This window comes from Fringilla coelebs (genome assembly GCF_963513975.1).
Source record: "Fringilla coelebs genome assembly, chromosome: 10".
NCBI classification, from domain to species: Eukaryota; Metazoa; Chordata; class Aves; order Passeriformes; family Fringillidae; genus Fringilla; species Fringilla coelebs.
The window spans coordinates 25,408,308-25,429,020 of NC_140036.1; the positions used below are offsets into that span (position 1 = coordinate 25,408,308).

At 41.1% G+C, this 20,713-nt stretch overlaps 1 protein-coding gene across 1 annotated transcript in view; it reads left to right on the forward strand.

The window, feature by feature from the left end:
- Positions 1 to 342: 342 nt before the first annotated feature.
- WWTR1 (WW domain containing transcription regulator 1) overlaps positions 343 to 20,713 on the forward strand; it is a 40,144-nt gene continuing 19,773 nt past the window's right edge. Inside the window, exon 1 of the mRNA XM_084212564.1 lies at positions 343 to 958. Within this exon, the coding sequence (XP_084068690.1) occupies positions 570 to 958 (389 nt within the window). The 5' untranslated portion in view covers positions 343 to 569. The remainder of the gene's footprint in view (positions 959 to 20,713) is intronic.

A 20,713-nucleotide genomic window follows, 5' to 3' on the forward strand; every position in this document is an offset into this window, starting at 1 on the left:
AGAGACAGCGCTCCGACGGTTCCCCGGGCACCACGAGCTGGGGCTGGACGGGAGCGACCGCTCTGCGCGGGGTGCCGGCGGTGGAGCGCCCGGCCGACGCCCCGGCTGCGAGCGAGCGGCACGGCGAGCGCGACGCGAGAGGGGGCGCGGGCGGGGCGGGCTGCGACACCGCCCGGCCCCGGCCCCGGCCCCGGCCCCGGCCTCCAGGGCCGTCCCGTGCCCAAAGTTTCCGCGGCAGTTGCATAACTGCGGGCGGGGCGGCGCGGGGGCCGGGCTGGAGCCGCCGGCACTGCCCCGTCCGGCACTGCCCCGTCCCGGCACTGCCCCGTCCCGCCGCTGCCCGCCGCGGGGAGGGCGCCGCGCTGCCCGGGGCCGCCCCGCCCGCCCGGGACACCGGCGCGGCTGGCGGGGGCGCAGAGGCTCCGTCCGCCCGCCTCGCCCGCCCTGCTCCCGGCGAGCCCGCGCGCTCCAGAGGGCACGTCCTCGGCGGCGGCCCGGCAGCGGGGCCGGCCCCGGCCACCGCCCGTCCCGGCACGGCTGCGCCCGCCGGCGGGCCAGACGGGCGGACAATGAACCCCGCGGCCGCGGCCCCGCCGCCGGGGCAGCAAGTAATCCACGTCACGCAGGACCTGGACACGGAGCTGGAGGCGCTCTTCAACGCGGTGATGAACCCCAGGCCCAGCTCCTGGCGGAAGAAGATCCTGCCCGAGTCCTTCTTCAGGGAGCCCGACTCGGGCTCGCACTCGCGGCAGTCGAGCACGGACTCGGGCGGGCCCCCGCCGCGCCTGGCGCCCGTGCACGTCCGCTCGCACTCCTCGCCCGCCTCGCTGCCCGGCGCGGGCGCGGCGCCGCAGCACGGGCACCTCCGGCAGCGCTCCTGCGATGTCACGGACGAGCGGCCGCTGCCGCCGGGCTGGGAGATGGCGCTCACGCAGACCGGGCAGCGCTACTTCCTCAAGTGAGTGCGGCGGGGGAGGCGGCCGGGGGGCTCCCGGGGCGCTCGCCGGGAGGGGGCTGCGCCGGGAGGCGTCGGGGTGGTCTCCGGGTCCGGGGTGTGTGCGACATTCCGGGGGAAAATCCCTTCCCGATGGGAGGAGAGAGGCGAGGGAGAAGTCCTGCCGAATCTGTTGATAAAGAATTTCTTTTCTGCTTGGCCACACGTCCAAGATTCTGAAACTTAATTTTTTAAAGAAAAAGTTCAAAACCAATTATTCCAGGGAGTTTCTGGAACGTGGGAGCAGAGCTCTGCATGTGCCGGAGGTAGAAGGGGCTGTGGATGGGTGGGAGCTGCCCGGCCCGGCTCCGGCCGCGGTGTGTCTGAAGCATCCCCGTCTGCGGGGACGCGGCAGGAGGCCGCCTTGTTCTAGCGACAGGTTTTGGGAAGTGTGGTAACACAGCTGCCGATATCTCTTCTGGCCAGTCATTTTCGCCAGAGTGTTTTATTTATGACAATTGACACTTGATTCAAAGCCGTTTAATAGATCTGAAAATACGTAATAGCTGTAATAAGTGGTAAGGCAACAGTGCCTTATTTTGGTAGTTTCTGTAAGTCAGCTACAGATTCATTGCAAACTAAGTCGTACTGCATTAACTTGGTAAATAAGATAAAATGTTTGCTAATGAAATAAAACATTTACTGATGAAGCATCTACCTGAGAATACTGAGGGAGTTAAACTGCCAGGGCTCCAGGATGTCATTTACTTGCTCACTACAGCCTTCTTGTTCAGAAGAGTAAAATCTTGAGTTCACATATGTTCACCTTTGTGTGGGTATTCAGCCAGCATAAATGTCATAGAAACAATGTGTAAGGGGAATAAGAGACAAAACTGTTTAGAAAAGTGAAAAAAAAATTACTTGATTGTATAATGATTTCTTTGCCTTGTGGGTTTGGAATCTCTAACAGATTACTCAAGAGCGCAGTCTCTGAATAACTGTGCTGAGTTTAGATTTTTTTCCTTTTGTCACACTCTGAGCTACCAGCAAAGCATGTAAATACCTTTCTGTATGTCACTGTATGTTGTTTATGATACTGTATGCATATGTCCCAGAGTCCAAGCTTAGAAGTTTGTTATTAATCTGGTTTATCACCTAAATGAGAGGATCTCCTGCCTCTGCACTTTGCATGTATTTTTCTCAATAGAACAAGCTACAGAGAAGTAGCTGACTGACAGGAACACTGTAACAGACCATTCATAAATAATTATTCAATATAAATTCTTGCTAGGGTTTGGCTAGGGAGTGTTTTCAGATACCTCTGGCTAAAAATTGCATAATATAATCTTTGTATGCTCTGTGTCTTTTGACAATTATCAAAATGAGCTCATGTGGTTTCACCTTCCTGTCATGCATTTCTGACCTAGAGACAGAGTTTTCCGAGTCAATGGATTCTTGTTGCTTAGGCCAAAAATAAAAGGCCTTTAGTAAACGGAAAGCATAGGTAAAAACTCCAAGTGGTTTTAATTTTTTTTTCCAAATCCTGTCAACAGCAATACTCTGATTAACAGCATCCTTTTAAATATAAAATACAAAATGCATTGTGCATGTAATTTGTTACCTAAGTTAATATTTGTTTTGTTTCCCCACTTTTATCCGTCCAATAGAACTTCTCTCGTTTATATAAAAATTAATTGGAATAATGCATTTCTTTATAGCTTTAATGTATTTTGTTATACCCCAATGCTTTAGGGAGTAATATTTAGCTATAAAATGCTCACATGTGAATTATAGTATTTTACAAATGGTGTAATATTCTTCAGGTGAAAATACAATTTAAGATTGATTATGGAAAACAGCATTTAAAGCTGTGTGCAATAAAATAATAGAGGATTTGAGTCAGGTGATGTGCTAAAAATCATATTTGATTAAACTAGGCATACAAAGTTACATTTCCCTATACTGAAGGAAAAACAAAAAGCCAGTGCTTTCCAGCGTAATGATAAAGATTTGTTTCTTGGCATTAGCAAAAAAAAAATTAAGAAACCAATTAAAAGTAAATAGCCAAATTAGGTCTTATTAAAGCCTTTATTATCTGTTGAAGTTTAGAATGCAATTCATTGTATTAAAACAGATTTTAAATAATTATTTAACAGAAGTACTAGTGTGAGTTTCAATGAACAGTGAGCTAACCTTGTTGATGGGGAACCAGCTACAACTTTAAGCAGTTGCAATCCTGCATGTCAGTTCCTGCAGAAATTTTCTGGCTGTGACTGGAAGAAACATAAGTAGCCTGGGGACCACTCCACCCTGTAATTAAATACCAAACCACATAAGTGGGGGCTGGAAAACAGGCTAATGAACACACACTTGCAGCAATGTTATGTAAAGCATTTTTCTGTGTGAGCATGTGTGGAAAAAAATGTGATTTATTTGTGATAAAAAGCATTTCTGTAGAGACAGGCCTACTGCCTGCTCTGACGCCGTGAGCAGGGAATGTCAGCTGCATATTGAACTACATGCTGGGCTGTGTATGCATATTCTGTAAAAAGAATGTTTCAAGTATTACTTTATACCAGTTTGGGTTTAGGTGGTACAGCCTCATATTTCAAATGAAGACTGAGGGTTTCATATTTTCTCAGTGTGTGTAGAGATCTTCCTGGTCAGACTCTCATAAACAGATTTGTGAAACTTTTGCCACTGTTATCTTTTATCACTGTTATTTTTAAAATGTTACAGTAAACATTTGCCATACCCGGACATATTTGCCAGTAAGTTCTGCTCGGGGATAAGGAGGCTAATTACTTACAATATTTAATTTACTCAAAATGTTCTGATTTTTTCTTACTGGTTTCTGTTGGAATAGAGCTTGATTTAACGCATGATCAGTTTAATATAACTAAGCATGTCCAGCAGGACAGCAGAAGAATAATATAAATAATATAAATACTATAAAAAGTAATACAAATACAATGAAAAACTTTTTTCCTGAGAATGACAAAACAAATAGTACTAAGATAACTGAACTGCTGAAGTGATTTTTTAATCTAGTTTTTCCTTGAAAAGCATTTGTGTTAATTCTTAGAGACTTGTTATTTTACGTGGGGAATATACGTTGTGCTTGGTCCTGTACAGCATTCATCATAGAGAAGTTTTCCACCTTGGGAATGCAGTTACACAGCTGGAGGTGGGCAGTGCTTGGGGAGGAGCTCAGGTTCTGTGAGAATGGGGAAGGCGCTGCTGCCTCTGCGCTGCTGTGCCCGAGCCTGACCTCAGGCAGGGTGGGAAGGGTCCTGCCAGGGGCTCACCTGGCTCTGCTTCCCTTGGTCCTGGTAGAGGAGTGCTGCAAGGCAAGAGGCCCTGCAGCCCTGCTGGCTTTGGTGCTGTGCAGCAGAGAGAGACATTTCCAGAGTCATGTGGCTTTTGGAGCATTGAGTCCACACCTGGAGTGATTTTTTTTGTTCCCTGTTTCCAGTGGTTATTCCTGTGGGACTTAGAGCCTGAACTGTTCCCCTTGCCAGCATCTCTTTATTAAAAATAAATTCTATTGTACTAGACAGTACCAGGATTTATTATTGCCAATGGCTTTTATCCAAAATTGTTGAGTGCATTAAAGAGTTCTTAACAGGCAAGAAAGCTGTGATGCACCACTGAAGTTTAATTGTCAGAAATTCAACCATAGCTCACATTTATAACTCATTTTAGAGATACTGAAGAAGTTCTGAGATTGGAATGCACACATAAAAACTAAATTTTCAACCTGTAATTGACAGCATTAGGGGTCTGTCTGATTGCTCCTCAAGAGCTGGTTTAATGATGTTGGAGTTCCACTTCAAAACTACCAAGGACCCATGAGCTGCTCTTCTCTGAATTTGGCAGTAGAACCAGCTACAGAGTTTCTGATGAAGGCTGGTATTTATTCATTTTCTGGTCCAAGATGGTGTCTTTCCATGATGAACACTGTTTTTTTCAGAATCTAAAAATCATGTGCTGCTTTAAAGGATTTGGTGGTTAATGTGGAGCTTAATAAAATCTGAGGACAGAAGCAGATATGGAATAAAATTGCTTCAGGGACACATTTGATTTGCAAGATGTGATCCAGTTCCCTCTCCTGTTGAGTTTTCTGAGTTAGGATACAAGCTACATTTTGTATCCCAGAGGATCAGTGAAACATCAGTGAAGAAAGCTTTAAGCAAGACTGCACTGACCTAGAAGTATTTGCAAGAAAAATTTCCTTTGAGGAAATATTTAATAAACTTCTTGTAAAGGGCTGTCTAGAAGCCGAATTTGAATTTTGCTGTATGCATTTCTAAATTATTTAAGGAATCAGTGGTAGATGTCCTGTACAAACTACTGTGTTGATGTAGAATTTGATATATTGGACAAGTGGATATATATTTGATTTATTATGTACAATTTTAAGATTGTAAGTTAATAATGTGCACATGGAATTATTGGTTTAATGAAATTTGTCTTAAGTTAGTCCTTTAGTCATAGTGTTAAACCCAAAGTCCTTAAGTACTTGTGCATTAATGGATAATGACTGTCATACATTCATCTCGTTAGATGAGCTGAAAATACAATTGCTTTATGCATTAATGATTAGGAAATAGTAACAATTAGCATATTCTTAGAAAGACATCTATAGAATTGATACAGGTGTTAATTAAGAGTGCTACCATGAAAACTAGACATTTTCTCTGAAACCATCTGAAAGGGTTTTGTCTTTACAAATGGTTTGGGTTGCACGAAGAAAGAAAATGAATAGTAGATTTATTTTTATCATGTTTGTGAGCTGCTATAGTCAATATCTAAAAGCTTTACCTGCCTGACCAGCTTTACTCCGTAATTAGTAAATGACAGTGTGGATTGCTGTCTGCTTCTAAAGGTTATGGATGTGTTCAATTTTAAACAGGCTATATAGAATCTGTAAAGTCTTACTTTCAAGCTTTTTGCTGTTCACTGCTTCAAATAGTGTTGGAAGAGTCAGTGGTTGGGCTTTGGCTTGTTTCCTTTTGGATGCTTTGCCTGAAGTTGAAAATTCTGTCTTTTTGATGTCGAGGCCTATTACAGGACAAGAGCTTCTTTGTAACAGAGTGTTGGTGCTCAGGGGCTTGGCTTGATTGGCAGTTACAAATTGTATCAAAGCAATTAAATCCAAAGGATATGTCATATGGGCTGAATTTCAACATAGAGACTTGTGGCATATTCCCTCTTCATTGGTCAGCATGATGTAGGGTGGAGGTATTTGGGGGTTACTTGCTTCTTTGTTGATTTGTTTGTGGATCTTATTATTTTCTTTAACTCAAAGTCCAGACCTAGAGAACTCTTCAAGAATGGAAAACTTGGGAACACTGCTCTGACTTGCAGCTTTCCCTACTTATAACTATTTTAAAGGCAGATGTGATGGAAGCTGCACTGCAGAGACAGACACAGACTTACTAAGAGAATTAAGCAGAACATATTGTATTAAAACTGAAATAATTGCTTCGAGTATCACCAGAAAATAATGCAGTATAAAGGGAGATGTGAAAGAGGAGCTGGCTGCCCCCATGTCCTCGTGGTTTGCAGCATGTGCATCAGCAGTCACAGCACAAGCACAGCAGCAGCAGAGCTGCAGGTTCAGACACAGCTTTTCCTGCCGTGACTTGTTTCTCAGATCATGTCTGCTGAGCCCTCTCTGTTTGCATGATCAAAATGTTCCTTTTTGTTTATTAGGAATTGATCTGTCCCTGATAATTTTTGGGTGCATTATTCTGACAGTCTTCCAGGTTTGAGAGTGGCAGGATGCTTCCATGGTACTTTTGAGCTTTTTCTTGTACCAGAAGTAATCATTTTTTCCTACCTGTGATCAATTTTCCTTGTCTGTCTACTGAGTTTTTAAATAAATGTTCTAGATTCCTGCTTCCCAGCGATGGATTGGTGAGCAAAGGTGTAAGCATTACAAAATGCAGTCATAGTTCTCCATCACGCAATTATTGAAGTTGTACTAAAGCGTCTTGTTTCCAAAACCAAAGGTAGTGTGTGAGCTGTGAGCCTTAAATTTTGTGTAGGCTTTTAAAGAAGTTTTCAAACTTCTTGGTTGATGTATTTCCTTGGTCTGCACGGTCAGTGTGCCGGCCCTGAGTGCAGGAAGGGGGAATGGCTGGGAGCTGACCCGGCCGGAGGAGCGGCCGCGCGGTTCCTGTTGTGCTGCCCGCTGTGTCTCTGCGGAAATCACCCAATTCCTCCGTGCCTTCTTTTCTGGGCTTCATTTCAGCATCTGTTCTTGTCCATGAAAAAACTTCTGCGTATTGAAACAGGCAGTGCACAGTAATAAAACTTAAATATTACTTCATGGATGTTGCTTCTTACCATGCAAGCTTACACCCTTTTGTGTACCCATGGATCAGCTCAGACTTTATCACCAAAATATCACAGGCAGTTGCTGGTAATTCCTGATTGATTGCTGCCAGCAACAGGAGTTCAAAATTCCTTCAAAGAATACAGATTGCTCTTTGAATACACTTCTGCTGCTGGCAAAAGCTAGCTGTAGTTTGTACAAACTACAGCAACTCCCCAAAGACTTTTGGAGACAGAGCACACAGAGGTACGTGCAAGGAAGGCGCCTTACCCAGCTGGAGTTTGTTAGATTTTCAGACCATATTTCCAAAGGTCTCTTCACCTGATAAAATCATCTGACCAATGTGGGTTGTAAGTCACCTTTTCTTTAAAAATAATGAAAGAAAAAAGAACAGAACAGAATTGCTGGGTATTGTTTGTTTGCCTAAGCAGCCTTTTGTAATCTGAAGGTAGAAATGCCAAAGTTGTTTTCAGAAGTTTCTTAAAATCCTGTATTTTCAAATGCTTCAGGAATAGAAGTGACTGCCATATGAAAAAAGCTTTGGATTGTCTGCTTAGTCAGGCTGTTTGGACAAAAGCAGCTTATCTAATTTTGACATGTACTCCATATGGTTCATCTCAGAGCACACAGGCAGTTCCATCCTGTGGATGCCTGTGTTTGCAGCCTCCTGCCAGTGCCCTCACCTACATGAGGAGTTCCTGGACTCAAACAAAGCAGGCTTTGCATCAGTAAATCAGTGCAGCCCGTGCCATGTGGGCACCATCATGCAGCTCTGTGGGGAATGTAGAAAAGGTCAGCCTTTTGGAGCTGACAACCAGGATTTTGTGTGGGAATTCTTCACAGAAGGTTTTTTTATTTCACATTTGGTTTTGGTACTGCATTTCCCATTTCATGTTTTACTCATTCCATTGTATATGTTTAAACAGAAATATAAGTGCTTTTGCTTCAGAGATTGGGGAAAATATTTTTTGCAAATGAAGCAAAATGAATGATGAAGGAAAGATGATGAAAAGAAATGCCTACTGTTACTTAAAATGTAATTTCTAAAGGTATAAAGCAGGCTGAATTGTATCGGCCCATCAAAACTGAGGGTTTGATGTGAGTGAAGTTAATGCGGAAATTGCGGATCGCATTTTCATTTTGAATAAACGTGTATCTCTGCATTTTCATTTTGAATAAACGTGTATCTCTAACTGCCGTGGCAGCCTGGCCAGCAGCAGGGTACAGTGGTGCCAGTGTTCCTTGCCATCCCCTCACACTGCAGAGGATATACCTGGTATAATGCTTTGACAGCCATTCCTTTGGTGAAGACTTTTCCAGTCATGGAATGGTATTTTCACAGATGCTGCCACCACTGTCTCTCAGCCCTGACATTACCAATAGTATGTTATAATATTAGATAAAGCTTAATTTTTATTAGAAGTGGTGGGGGCCTCTACTTCTTTATTCATGTTCTGTAGTTGGCATTTTGATTTTTGTCTGTTACTGGAAGACTTTGTGGAAATGGAAAATCAATGAAATTATGCTACTGCAAAAGAGCAGACAATGTAAAATTTAATAAATAGAGTAAATGAGATTTCTAGTGAGACTATTTATAACTTACTGGAAGTGCAGTAGTAAATTATTGATATGTAGAATAAATTAAGGTTTTGTTAAAGATTTAGCAGGGAGACTAGTCAGTAAAGGTATGTATGTTGTAAAACATACTTTTTCAAAGCTAGGAGAGGTCCTGGTTTGAGATTTGTAACTTTATAAAAACCTTAGCAATTTTAGTCCATGAGTCGTAAATGAAAAAATAGCTCTTGGTGTTAACCATGCTAATGCTCACCCAAATATATGAAGAAATCTTATTTTAAGCGGTCATCCATAGCGACTGGATAATTCACATTATTATATTTATTTTCTTTCTGTGGTAGTCTTTGTTTGAGGACAGAGGGAAGATCTAACTTTGATTCCATAAACTCTGTTTAGTTATCTATATCTTGTGAGTTATTTGGCAAATTTGGCACGATGTTCCATTGCCAAACAGCTGGATGGAGGGTCGTGCTGCCATGGCAGGTCCCTGGTTTGTATTGCAGCGTGGAAATGCCTGAGCAGTCTGCTGCAACAGAAATGGTTTCAGGTGCTGGGCATTCCAGCTGATTCTCTTGTCAAATATTTGCCAAAACTTAGGCACTGGAATGATCCTGGTGTTTATGCTGTATATTTATGGTCAAATACTGCTCAAAACATTCATTAAATTTTGAGGTTTTCACATGGTCTTTTTTTAGCAATCATGACAGATCTTTCTTGTAACAAGGAGTTGGACAATAAAGGGAGAAGGAGCATAAGTTTGCCGATGAAACAAACTGGGATGCAGTTAAGACACAGAAGCACTGTCAGTTTCCATTTTGTGCTGCTTTTCCTGCAGATACAGACATATGTTTGCATTTATTTGAGTCATTTTGTGGTACTGCCTGGTCTGCTTTACTAAAAGCATGCCTTCTACTGAGGATATTGTCTCATGAACATTTCCTTTTTCTGTCAGGATGGCTTCTACTAGAACAATATTTTCAGTGGTCTTTTTTTATCTTAGAGAAACAAATGTCTGATTCATTTTTCTAGAAAAAACAGGAAGCTGTGAAGTAGACAGACTGAAAAAGAAATGCATGCTGTTACCTAAAATGTCATTTCTAAAGGTATAAAGCAAACTGGACGTAACTCTTTGTTAGATTTTAAGGGGATATTACAGTTTCACTGTTTTTACTCCTATTAGCTGAACCTCATGTGAAGAACAATTTAAGATATTATAAAAAAACCCAAAAAACACCTACTCATATGAAAACTTCAGATGAAAGCAGTTTCAGTGCAGCAGCATGTATTTTGAAAGCATGCAGCCTCTGCACTTTTGTGAGTGATGTTTTCTGTGCCTTTGTTCAGTATTGCTGTACCGGGTCTGACAGATTTTCACCACAACTAATTACTTTTCAAAGCAAGAGAAAAGACCAAATGGGGAGATTGAAGTTGGGAGTTCTTTCCGGCATGTGTGAGGTTGAGATCTTTTTTAAATAGAATGACATGATTAATGGATAAAATGTTACAATAATTTTAATAGATTGAAAAGCCCTGCATATTCATAATCAGGTTACTAAGCATGGCTCTCTTTTTTTTTTTTTTTTTTTTTGTGATAGAAATGATTGATCCTAGAGGTAGATTATTCTCAGATTTGCATACAGATCTGTTATTATGACCTTCTTGGGTGCTGGAAATATCCACAGACATTTTGCACCTGTAAATGACCACATGTTGAAAGGGAAGTGGAGCCTTACAAATCCCACACCACAGTAATCACTGCAGTAGGATTATGGTTCTAAGCACATGCAATCCCAAGTATTAACTCAGTGGTGAGGTGTTGATGCTGTGCTGTATCTCTGGTTCTAGTCTTGACCTTGCTGTGAATAATCTGGTCCTCCAGATTACCTGTTCTTTTCTCTCTGGGGGCCGTAGTCCTTACTGTTGCTGTAAATACAAAAATTAGAAATTAATGAAAAATTATTCCCTTAGCAAAACCATTGTGAAAATTTGAAGATTTGTCCTTCATGTTTTATTACCCATGACAGTGGGATGCGCCCTAAGGAAAAATCAAGCCAAAAAACTGCTGTTATTCTCACATTTTGTACACTGACAGATAGGAGATAAACTTTCCCAGAGCTGTAATGAAGTAGCTCTGTTGAAAATATGTGAAGTTCAGTTTTGCCTTCTGTAGATAAGTAAAATACTGTGTGGAAAGATTATCCTGGCTTTATTTATAAAGCACCTGCAAAGTGCAGAGCCATCAGCAATGCCTCTGTCGTACTCGAAGTGGTGGTGTTTTCCTTGATGAATGTACTAGCAGAGAAGAAGAAAACTCTGAAATAAAATTCCTCTTGGGTGCATATGGGAAGAACATATCACTGCAAGAATTCCATCTGATACAGACCTGAATTTTTCCTGACTGTTGGGCAGGTCCCTGTTGTGGCTTGTGTTTTAGGTACTGGCAGAAGGGAAATGTTTTCAAGTCATTCAGTTTCCAGTTTTTTCATCAAAAAGAAAAATTGCAAAGGTGTTTTACCAAAGGGTCTTTGATACAAAGCTATGTCAGTTTTTAAAATTTAATTTATATGTGACATTTTACATAAACCACGGCTTTTAAAAAATTTATTTCATGTTAGCTCCTGAGAGTTTGCAGTTTACAATCAAATTATTTCTTTGAGACATTTGAATAAATATTCCTTTGGTAGTGTAATTCTAGTTGCCATATGCAAGAGTCTTGACCTTCCAGATCATCTCTGCTAGGCCTGAGCAGTCATTCTCTTGCATTCCTAAATAGATAGATTTAGGGACTGCATTTGACTTGCTAATAATGTGTGGGATTTGTGCTGCCTCCATTTCCTGGCATTATTCCTTTTGAGTACAGCACAGTGTATTCCTGTGACATGTGCCCATCTTCTCATACCAGTAATCCTCAGGCATGGCTTCCTTGCACCCCATTAGAAATCAGTGAGATGCATCTACATTGTTAAACATCTGATATTTTTATGCATTATTCTGAGCTTAAGGGAAGCCTTGCATGTCAACATTTCAATCTTAAAAATATTTATTTTCAAATATACTTTGTTTGATTGGAATATTACTTCAGTGTCAGAAATGACAGAAATTCCTTATGTTCAGCTAAATCTTCTTTGAAATTCTGGTCTCATTTTTAAATTCTCATGTACAGAGAACACCAGTGCAGAACTGTCACCCTTCCTAAACTCAGGTCAACTGTCAGTTTTGAGACATCGTTTCTTTATTTTGGAAATGTTTTGTTTGAGAAAAGACTTGGTCTTTTAACCAGCTCCTGCTTTTCATCTGTTTTTCATGGCAAATGATCACATTTCCCAACCATTTGCAAACAGTTTCTGTCTGGCAGGATTTCCTGGATACACATTAGTTTTGAGATTTGAGTAAAAGGTCAACTTTCTGAACTCTGGCGATTAGTTTGGTTATTTGTCCTGCTTTTTCTTCCAGGGGAACTAATCAGCTCATAGGGAAGGTAGAAATAGTGTCCAAGAAAAATTCATCTGGTAGCTGATCACCTCCACCATGAATTATAATGAAAAAAATAATCCAAGTAGGACATCTCCTGACCTTTGTATACTAAAACTCTGAACAGCTGGAACCAATATGTTTGGAGTCAGAGTTTTGTAAGAACATTCTGAAAAAAGTTATTCATAACCTGATCCCATTTTTGTCTCTTAGAGTGAGGTACTGAGGCCCTCTCAGCACATAACTCTAAGTTGTGTGAACAGAGAGAAGTGGATAACTAGTGCTGACTGTGAAAAGAACCATTTCTTTTAGACCTTTTTTTAAAATATTCTAAGCTGATCTTCAAAATTAAGAGGGTAATAAAGACAGGTAAACCAACAGATGTTCATAGAAATTTGACCAATTTTAATTTGTTTCTTGTTACTCCACTGAAAGAAGTGATGGGATTTTTCTCATGTGCATATGCCATGTAAGTGATTGAAGCCATAGAAATTTTTCCATGTTGCCAGGGAACCCTCTAAATGGGCAGCAGGGGATAGTAGAGAAGATGCTGATGTTGATAAAAGACAGGGTTTTGTCATTATTTGCATAGAATCCATCAGACATTTCTTCAGGCCCTGACAGTGAGGGGTGTGTTTGAGTATCAGAAGTCCTAATGGATTTCTTAATCTTATAGGGAAGAGGAAAGAGCCCTGCTCCACATCCCTGAGCTCCAGCAGCTGAGTTTGGTTGATTGCTTTCCTTTTCCTCACCTTCTGAGGACTTAGAAAGAGGGCAACATTCTTTTCTACCTTTTGTCTGTTTCAGAATTATGTATCTCCTGAATTGTCTGTTTTCCTTACTGTGCTCTCAGTGGTGATTAAATGGTGCAAATGGAGGAAGTAAGATAAGTCCTGATGCATTCAAGGTCACGGTTGTCTCAGCATTCATTCAAGTGAAGCAGATTTTTTCCTATTGAATTTATTTTGCTGAGGAAATGCCAAAGGCATCCTGATAGCTTCTTTCTCTGCCCGGGGTGTCTGGAGCCTTTTGTCTGCGCCAGGAACGAGATCTGAGAGTGTTGGATTTGTAGGGCTGGGGCTGGAGGGGAACAAGAAGCAGCTGTGTTGGTTGGTTGTTTTATAGGTGGGAGTGGGTTCTCACCCCCTCTGGAGTCTGCAGGAATGTCAGGAGAGACCTGAGTGGAAGGGTTTTTAGATTTTAGACCTTGCAGAAATGCTTGGGCAGAACAACTCCATCAAGTAACCGAGTGTTCATGTCCTTATGCACATACTGCACATGGAAAAGAAATTTGTAGTGCTTATTCACCTTTAAACACATAGGTTTGAAACAATGGTTTCATGATTCTGTGATTAATCTGCATCATATAACACCTGAAAGGATAGCAGGGACCAAGAACCAGAATTTGTGGTTGGATAAAAATAGAAGTGTTATGAATCATGGGCAAGTGAATAAAACTTCAGTGTTTACAGGTACCAATCACAAAATTGTTCCTGATGATATTTCAATAACAAATTATTTTCTATAATACTGAGAGATTTGAGTGGCTTGCTATTTTAAATAATTCTTTCTGCCTCATACCCACTATTGAGGTAGATAAATATAGACCCAAAATAATTTTATTCATCTAATTAGTTATGTCAGTGATATATTGAATTAAGTTTATTGCCTAATCAATATTTTTATTTGGTTATGTTGTAACTAAATCACAGGAGAAAATGCTTTTGCATTTGCTCTTTGGCAGACCAAAGTCTTATTTGCAAGATGTAAATCTTGGTCTGAAGAGTAAGGGATTTGGGTCATGGAGGGAAAAAAAAAATTAGTATCTAGTTTGGCTCTGCATGTCTGTTGAGCTGTAGCTACTGGCATTCATATTAAAATATAAGTATTGCTGTCTGTGAAGTTCAGTGAACAGAAGTTATTTTGGCCTTTTTGGAGCTTAATAAATGTACTGACCTGAAAGCTGAGGTTGTGAGAATGATCTCTGAGTGAGAGCTGCAGTACCAGGAGCTGCTTTGCACAAATGTGTGTATTTTGAGCCAGTGTTCAGTTTCCAGTGAGGGAGGACTGTCTGTTTGGGAAAGGTATTCCTCAAACCAATCTGTGTTATTGTTTGGAAATCCTGACCAAGCAGTTCAAAAGCTTGTCACAGGAAAAAGTTAGAACAACTGCAGTGTATTTGTGGAAAGAAATTCTAGAGACTGTGGTAACAATATTTTGTTTTCTTTTGAAGAAATGCTGTTCTCTGTATGATTTCAAAATCAGAAGCTAGGCAGGATTGCAGATGGGCCTACTTACAGAGTAGAAAATAGTTTTATTTCTGCAACAAAAACCTTTTACAGACGTGTACTTCAATATATTGCAATGATCTGAAGCTCTTGACAAGTAATTCTTCAAATTACAAAGAAAAAACAGTGCATAATTGTTAGTTAAATAGCAAAATAGAGTCTTATTGATGTTATGACAATTAATTCAGCCCTCTAAATTCTCTGATTAAAAAGGCACCAGTACGAGGGAAAAAACCCCTTTTACTTTTTTTAATTTATTTTTTTAGTTAATTTAATTTTTTTATGCTAATGAATATGCCAAAATGCACAATGCCCTGGAAACATTAACCAGTCATTTTCTGACAGACTCAGTAACCAAAACATGAAATAAAAATTTTGATTACAGAGGAGAATTCTGAGACTAAATTTTCTGGAGTCATACATTTCTCTGCCTCTGGCCAGTGCAGTAGAATATAATGTTAGGTATTTTTTCTATAACCTCAAAGGTATTTTGTGTCCTGTTTTGCTTTGGGTTGTTTTTCTGTCCTACCATCTGTTTTTGCCTGGGGAAGATTTTCAATGTGTCCTTATAAGGGCACTCTGCGTAGTTTGAGGGGGAGTTCTTGTTTAGGCATTCACTTCCACCAGAATGCAGGATATGTTAAAGTAATAACAGCTTGTCTAGAAATGCCACCTTGGTAGTAAAAGAGGGTTTAATGGTGGGGCCACTTCTCCCATTCTTGTTACAAGACAGCGCCAGTTTATGTTTTATGTATGCAAACCCTGATTGCTCATGGTCCCTTTTGACATGGATTAATAGTGGTAAAGTGAGACATTCACAGCAAGGTCTGGTGATAGCCCTCTGGCTCAAGCAGAGGACAGATAGAACCTTTCATTTTATAACCTGTTCAACAATTTCAGAAACTGCACGCATATGAAAATGTCAAGTATCACTCATAAAAGAATGCTTTGTCTTCAAATTGCTACATATTCCCCTAAATAAAATAAACATGGTTTTAATAAATCATTATATGCTTCTTTAAATGTGAGTGCTACAGGCACTCATCAAGTAAACAAATGCATTAATGCTAATATATACTGTATACTTTAAAAAAACCCTAAGAATGTTCTATATAATAGCTTCATTCAGTACCTTTTTTTCCTTTCTCTCAAGAATTGGGATTTCTTCCAAATTCTAAAGGTTAAGTTGTCAATAGAACTCAAAGGGTGTTTTGTTTCCATTTGTATAACTAGTTTAATGTTTTTTAAGGCCTCCATGTACACCAACAATGGAATTAGTCAGTTACAGGGGAGCTTAGCAGGACATTCTCGAAGTTCTCTTCACAGCAAATTATGCTGAAACTAATTCAGGAAAAGAGCAACTGTCTTCGCTGAAGGAGTTACTTAGCATAGTGTAATAAATATTCAAATACAGATGTAATGTTCCAGCTTCAAGATCAGAGATGAGGATGAATACGCAACAGGAGAACAAAGTCCATGGTTCAATCAGTTTAATAATTACATTGTGGCTCCTTGTTAAAGCTTCATGTAATTTTCATGAAACATTATTGGTGTTTAAAAAGCAAGTGCCATGAATTTGATTAGCTCAGACTTGTGAGCTGGAGTACTGCAGAGCATCACTTGAACTCCCACAGCAACAAGTGGCCGGACTATTGAGTGTTATTAATTCCTACACTCTAAAGGAAAGTGATTGAGAAATACTGGACTTTATATTTATGTGCTTTTAGTGATGTAAGGAATGATATATTCTCATTCTTTCCAACTGCTGAGCAGCAGAAATGGAATCAGGAGCATGCATCTCTAAGCTCTTCCCCCTGATTGCTATTTTAGTTTCTCGTGTGTATACTGGCTACGTGATTTTTGCAAAATACTATTAACATTTTGGCTTTGAATAAGGCAAAATTTTGTCCATTCCTCGTTAACAGAGAGTAATGTCGGCATGTAATTAAATTGCTGGGGCAGCTGTTTAGGCTGTTTAGGTTGTTTTGAGGTGTCAGTGCGGCACCTTGAGCGCTCTGCATCAGCTGTGGACGCACGGTGGCTGCACCAGGTCACTCTGAAGTGCCAGCAAGTGCTTTGGAAGAGCTGAAGAGTAGGCAGAATTCTTCCTTTTCAGAGGGAAGTTCTTCATACTGAAACCTTGGTACAGCATGTGTCTTTTGATGCCTGATTTGGCGTAAAATGAAAATACTGCTGTAGATTTTTGTTAATCTCTCCCATTTTTTCCTCCTCTGTCAGAAATCACAAGAGCAGAACTGACTGAAATAAGCTGACACTGTCCCAGCCATTTCACAGCTGATGCTGTCCTGGCTAAAGGGCACAGTTGAGAGCAGTGGCCTGGCCCTGTCCTCCTCTTTTCAAATATTTTTCTCCATTTTTTTCACACGGGGCAGCAGGCTCAGGCAGATCAGTCTGTTGACTGGTCAGGCTCAGGCAGATCAGTAATACGTATTTTGTAGATTCAGGGGCTAGATGTTTCAGAGTACTTCCTGAAAGCGCTGAATGCTGTTAAATGTGTTGTACCCCTGATCTGTAGAACGGGGATAGCCTTGCAAAACATCCAAATGGAGATGTCTGAAGTTTCACTGTGATGATTTTCTCATTATCTTTTAAAGATAATTTATTATACTTGTCACTAGAACGGAGTTTGAAAATTTTGCGGTAGGTGTGGGACGAAGCTGCCTGTTAGTTTAAGAAATACTTCATAGCACATCAGAAACAGAGCCTTGAATAGTGAAATGCACTTAGTGAGTAGGACAGGTACTCTGTGGAAAAAGCACGTGATTAGATAATTACCTGTGGTATTACAGTGCACAGGGAACCAAGAGAAGCTAGCACTGAGTTAGCTGTGTTCATTGTGTTAAACTTTCCACCTTGCTTTTTCTTGGGTAGTGTGAATATAAACTGAAAAAAAGTCTGAGACAACTGCCAGCCTAATGACATTGATGCTTTGTCGGCACAGTCTGGCATGTAAACTGTTGATGCCAACCAAGAATTTTCTCCAAATGTTTTCTGTGTGGGTTCATGCCAGCGTGAAGCTCATTGTCTTTAGCAGGATGAGATTCAGATCATAATTTAACTCAGTCCCATTTCTACTTAAGTTTAAATTTAACAGAGCTGTAAACAAGTTACAAGCCATAAAAAATGGGCTGACCTACTGAAATTGGAGGATTTTCAAGTACTTGTAGGAGAAGTGACTGTCTCTTACTTGTTTGAAGGTAGCTCCTACATCACAGGGACTGTTGCAGTCTGCTTTAAGAGTTACAATTATCAAATGTACAGGTGAATGTGTAACATTAGGTCATGGTTCTGTACTTTCTGTGAAGTCTTTTCATGTTGTAATGAGAGCAGATCTTGGCTCTTGAAATTTTCCAGTCTGTGGTGAGAGAGGGGGAAAAGCAGCATGGCAAAAGAAGACATCCAGCTACATCTAAAGACAGAACACTGTATTCTCATGCAGTTGTTGGACCACGTCCTGCCTTTCCCAGCAAGAAACATTCACAAATTCTCTTTCAATATGCAGGAAAACACATAGCATATGTGCAGGTGGTTTTACAAGAGGCAATCTAAAATGTTTCTCACCTACTGATTTCTAGTGAGCAATAAATTCCTCCTGCCTTTGGATTAGAAGGATGGCAGTAACACAAGTGCATCCCCAGGTCTGCAGGGCGGGCAGGTGCTGGCACAAGGTGACCTTGTGGGGACAGGGCAGTGCTGAGGGTGGCAGGCTGTATTCCCTCTGGCAGCAGTTGTTGTGGCACCCCCAGCCAGTCCTCCCACCAGTTCCAACAGCTGCCATAAGCTGCTGTGAAGTGCCACCTAATTATAGCATTTTCCTGATCCTCTTGATCCCCTCAGAGATTCCTGGCCCTACCCTTGGCCAAACTCACACCTAAAGGCAAGGCAGCCGTGGAGGTGTGACAGTGGCACCTCTGCTGTTGCCGTCCTTGGGGAGGAGGCGATTCCGTGGTGAGCAGTGGGTTTGGAAGTCTCTAAATGTCCAAATAAGTGTAACTACTACTGGTGTAGTAGTTTAGGCCAGTGTCACAGTGCAGTGTCATGTGTACTCACAAATTCCATTAGTTTCTGGGAGAATTGGACGTGTGCACATAGGGCAATTGTTTCTAAAGCTAAAAATCATTCCCATTCACATCTTGCGTTTTCCTCACCTGTGACTGTAAGAAATAAAAGATCACCTGAAAAAGAATACTAGAGGTAAGTTTTTTAAGAAGTAGGTGGCACTAGACTTTTAAAGATGCCCAATATTCTGTGAGTTTGTACACAGTTCCCCTTTTGCTGCTCCATCCTGCGTGGTGGCTGTTACTGGAATAGTGTGGGGCTTGGCTCTGGTTGTAGTTTTACCAGAAATTGCCCTGCAGTACCCTGAGCAAGCTCAGACAATAGACTCAAATGTCCTGTCCCTGAGGTAATTTTCTTAAATTTAAAAAACTTCCCATCTGTCTAAAGGCGTCTCTGCCACATCGCACTGTGTCAGAGCAGTGTGAACGGCCTCTGACTTCCAACGCGCTTTCTTTCTGTGCTGTTTTTGTTTACAGGGAGCAGAGGGACAAAGAGGAGGTTGGGCAATGTCTTGGCTCCCATCCAGGACATGTAAACAGATTTCCCAAGGTTTGGCTTTGGAGGCTGGAGGTGCTCCAGGGCAGTGTGAGCGTGGCTCCCTCGGAGGGCTCTGACTCAGAGCCCAGGGCTGTGCCTCTGGTGAGTCACCAGCCTCCCCCTCCAAAGCAGCTTCCCTTTGATGTGGCTCAGCACAAAACCCACACTCAGTCCCCGTGTTTGAGCCCTGATAAAGTACCCAAAAAAGCTCCACCCCGTTGGGCAAACCCCACGTTTGTGTTATTTCAGGTGATAGTGCACTTACGGAATAATCAGTTTGTCTCTCTCAGCTCCCCTACAACCTTTTTAGATAAGTTTCTCTGAATTTCCTAATACCAGAAAAAACAAAACCACGGAAAAAAGGTCTGAAAATAGAGCCCACTGAGATACATTGGTTGTTGGAGTGCATACAAGCAGAAAGAATTGGTGTCCCTCATGCTGCTGCTTGCTGATTTAAACTCACTGAGATGGCTTGGCAAGGCTGCAGTGGAAGTCAGGGATTAGAGCCTTGCAGTTACAAAATGCAGGACAAAGCAGCAGCACAAATTCAGAGGAACACTGACATTTCAAAGCAGGAGGCTGACACCCAAGCAGGAGGCATTTAACAAAAGCCTAAGGTGCAACAGGTGGAACAGAATCCTGAAGTCTGAGTAAAATACTCAGCTGTTTATATCCGAGCTAGGTTTAATTCTTCTTTAATGAGGGTCAACTGTTGGGATACAATTTGCCACTTGCTGAATTGGAGCACTGCAGGACTTGATGGGTGGGAATGGGATGATCTGAGCAGGCTGGAGAAGCAGTTGTGGTGGCATGTTCCTTGTCCTACTTGTCAGATTCTTGTGTATCTCATTTGAGTTTTTTATCATTGAGTTTGTAAATATTTAACTTTCCCTGATTTTATTGGAACATGTAAAATTCTTGTTTGCATATGGAGACCCTCATCAATCTCACTCATGATGCAGAAACAGAAGTTAAAATGGGCATCTCTGCTTTTCTGTTCTGCTTGTTTATGAACGAAGACCTTTTTGAAAAATGGCCAGCTCTGACATTAGTATTTTTAAGGATAAGAGATGCAAAAATTGCTTATGAAAAACTTGAAAGTGAGAATTTTAGTTTGGATTTTGGGGCTGCCTTGTCATATGTTTGAATATGCCTCAAATAAGAATCTTATAAAAGTTATAGAAGTAAGTCATATAAGTTCTTTACTTATCTACATAGTTCTATTTCAATATTACAGATGAGGAAAGATATTGTTAAAGTTTGAGGCTCTGTGACTTCATGCCCTGTGTGCAAGAATTCTTATACTTGAAATATAAGAGTAAAGAGAATAAAAGCTAACATGTAATAAAAATTTACAGTGATGGGAGAATAAAGTGTTTTAATCTTAAAGAGAAGCAATGGGGAGTGGTTTCATTGTGAATAATAGCAAATACTCTGGAAGCTGTGAAGAAAGGATGTGACTCAGCAGTTTGAAGCTGAGTAACA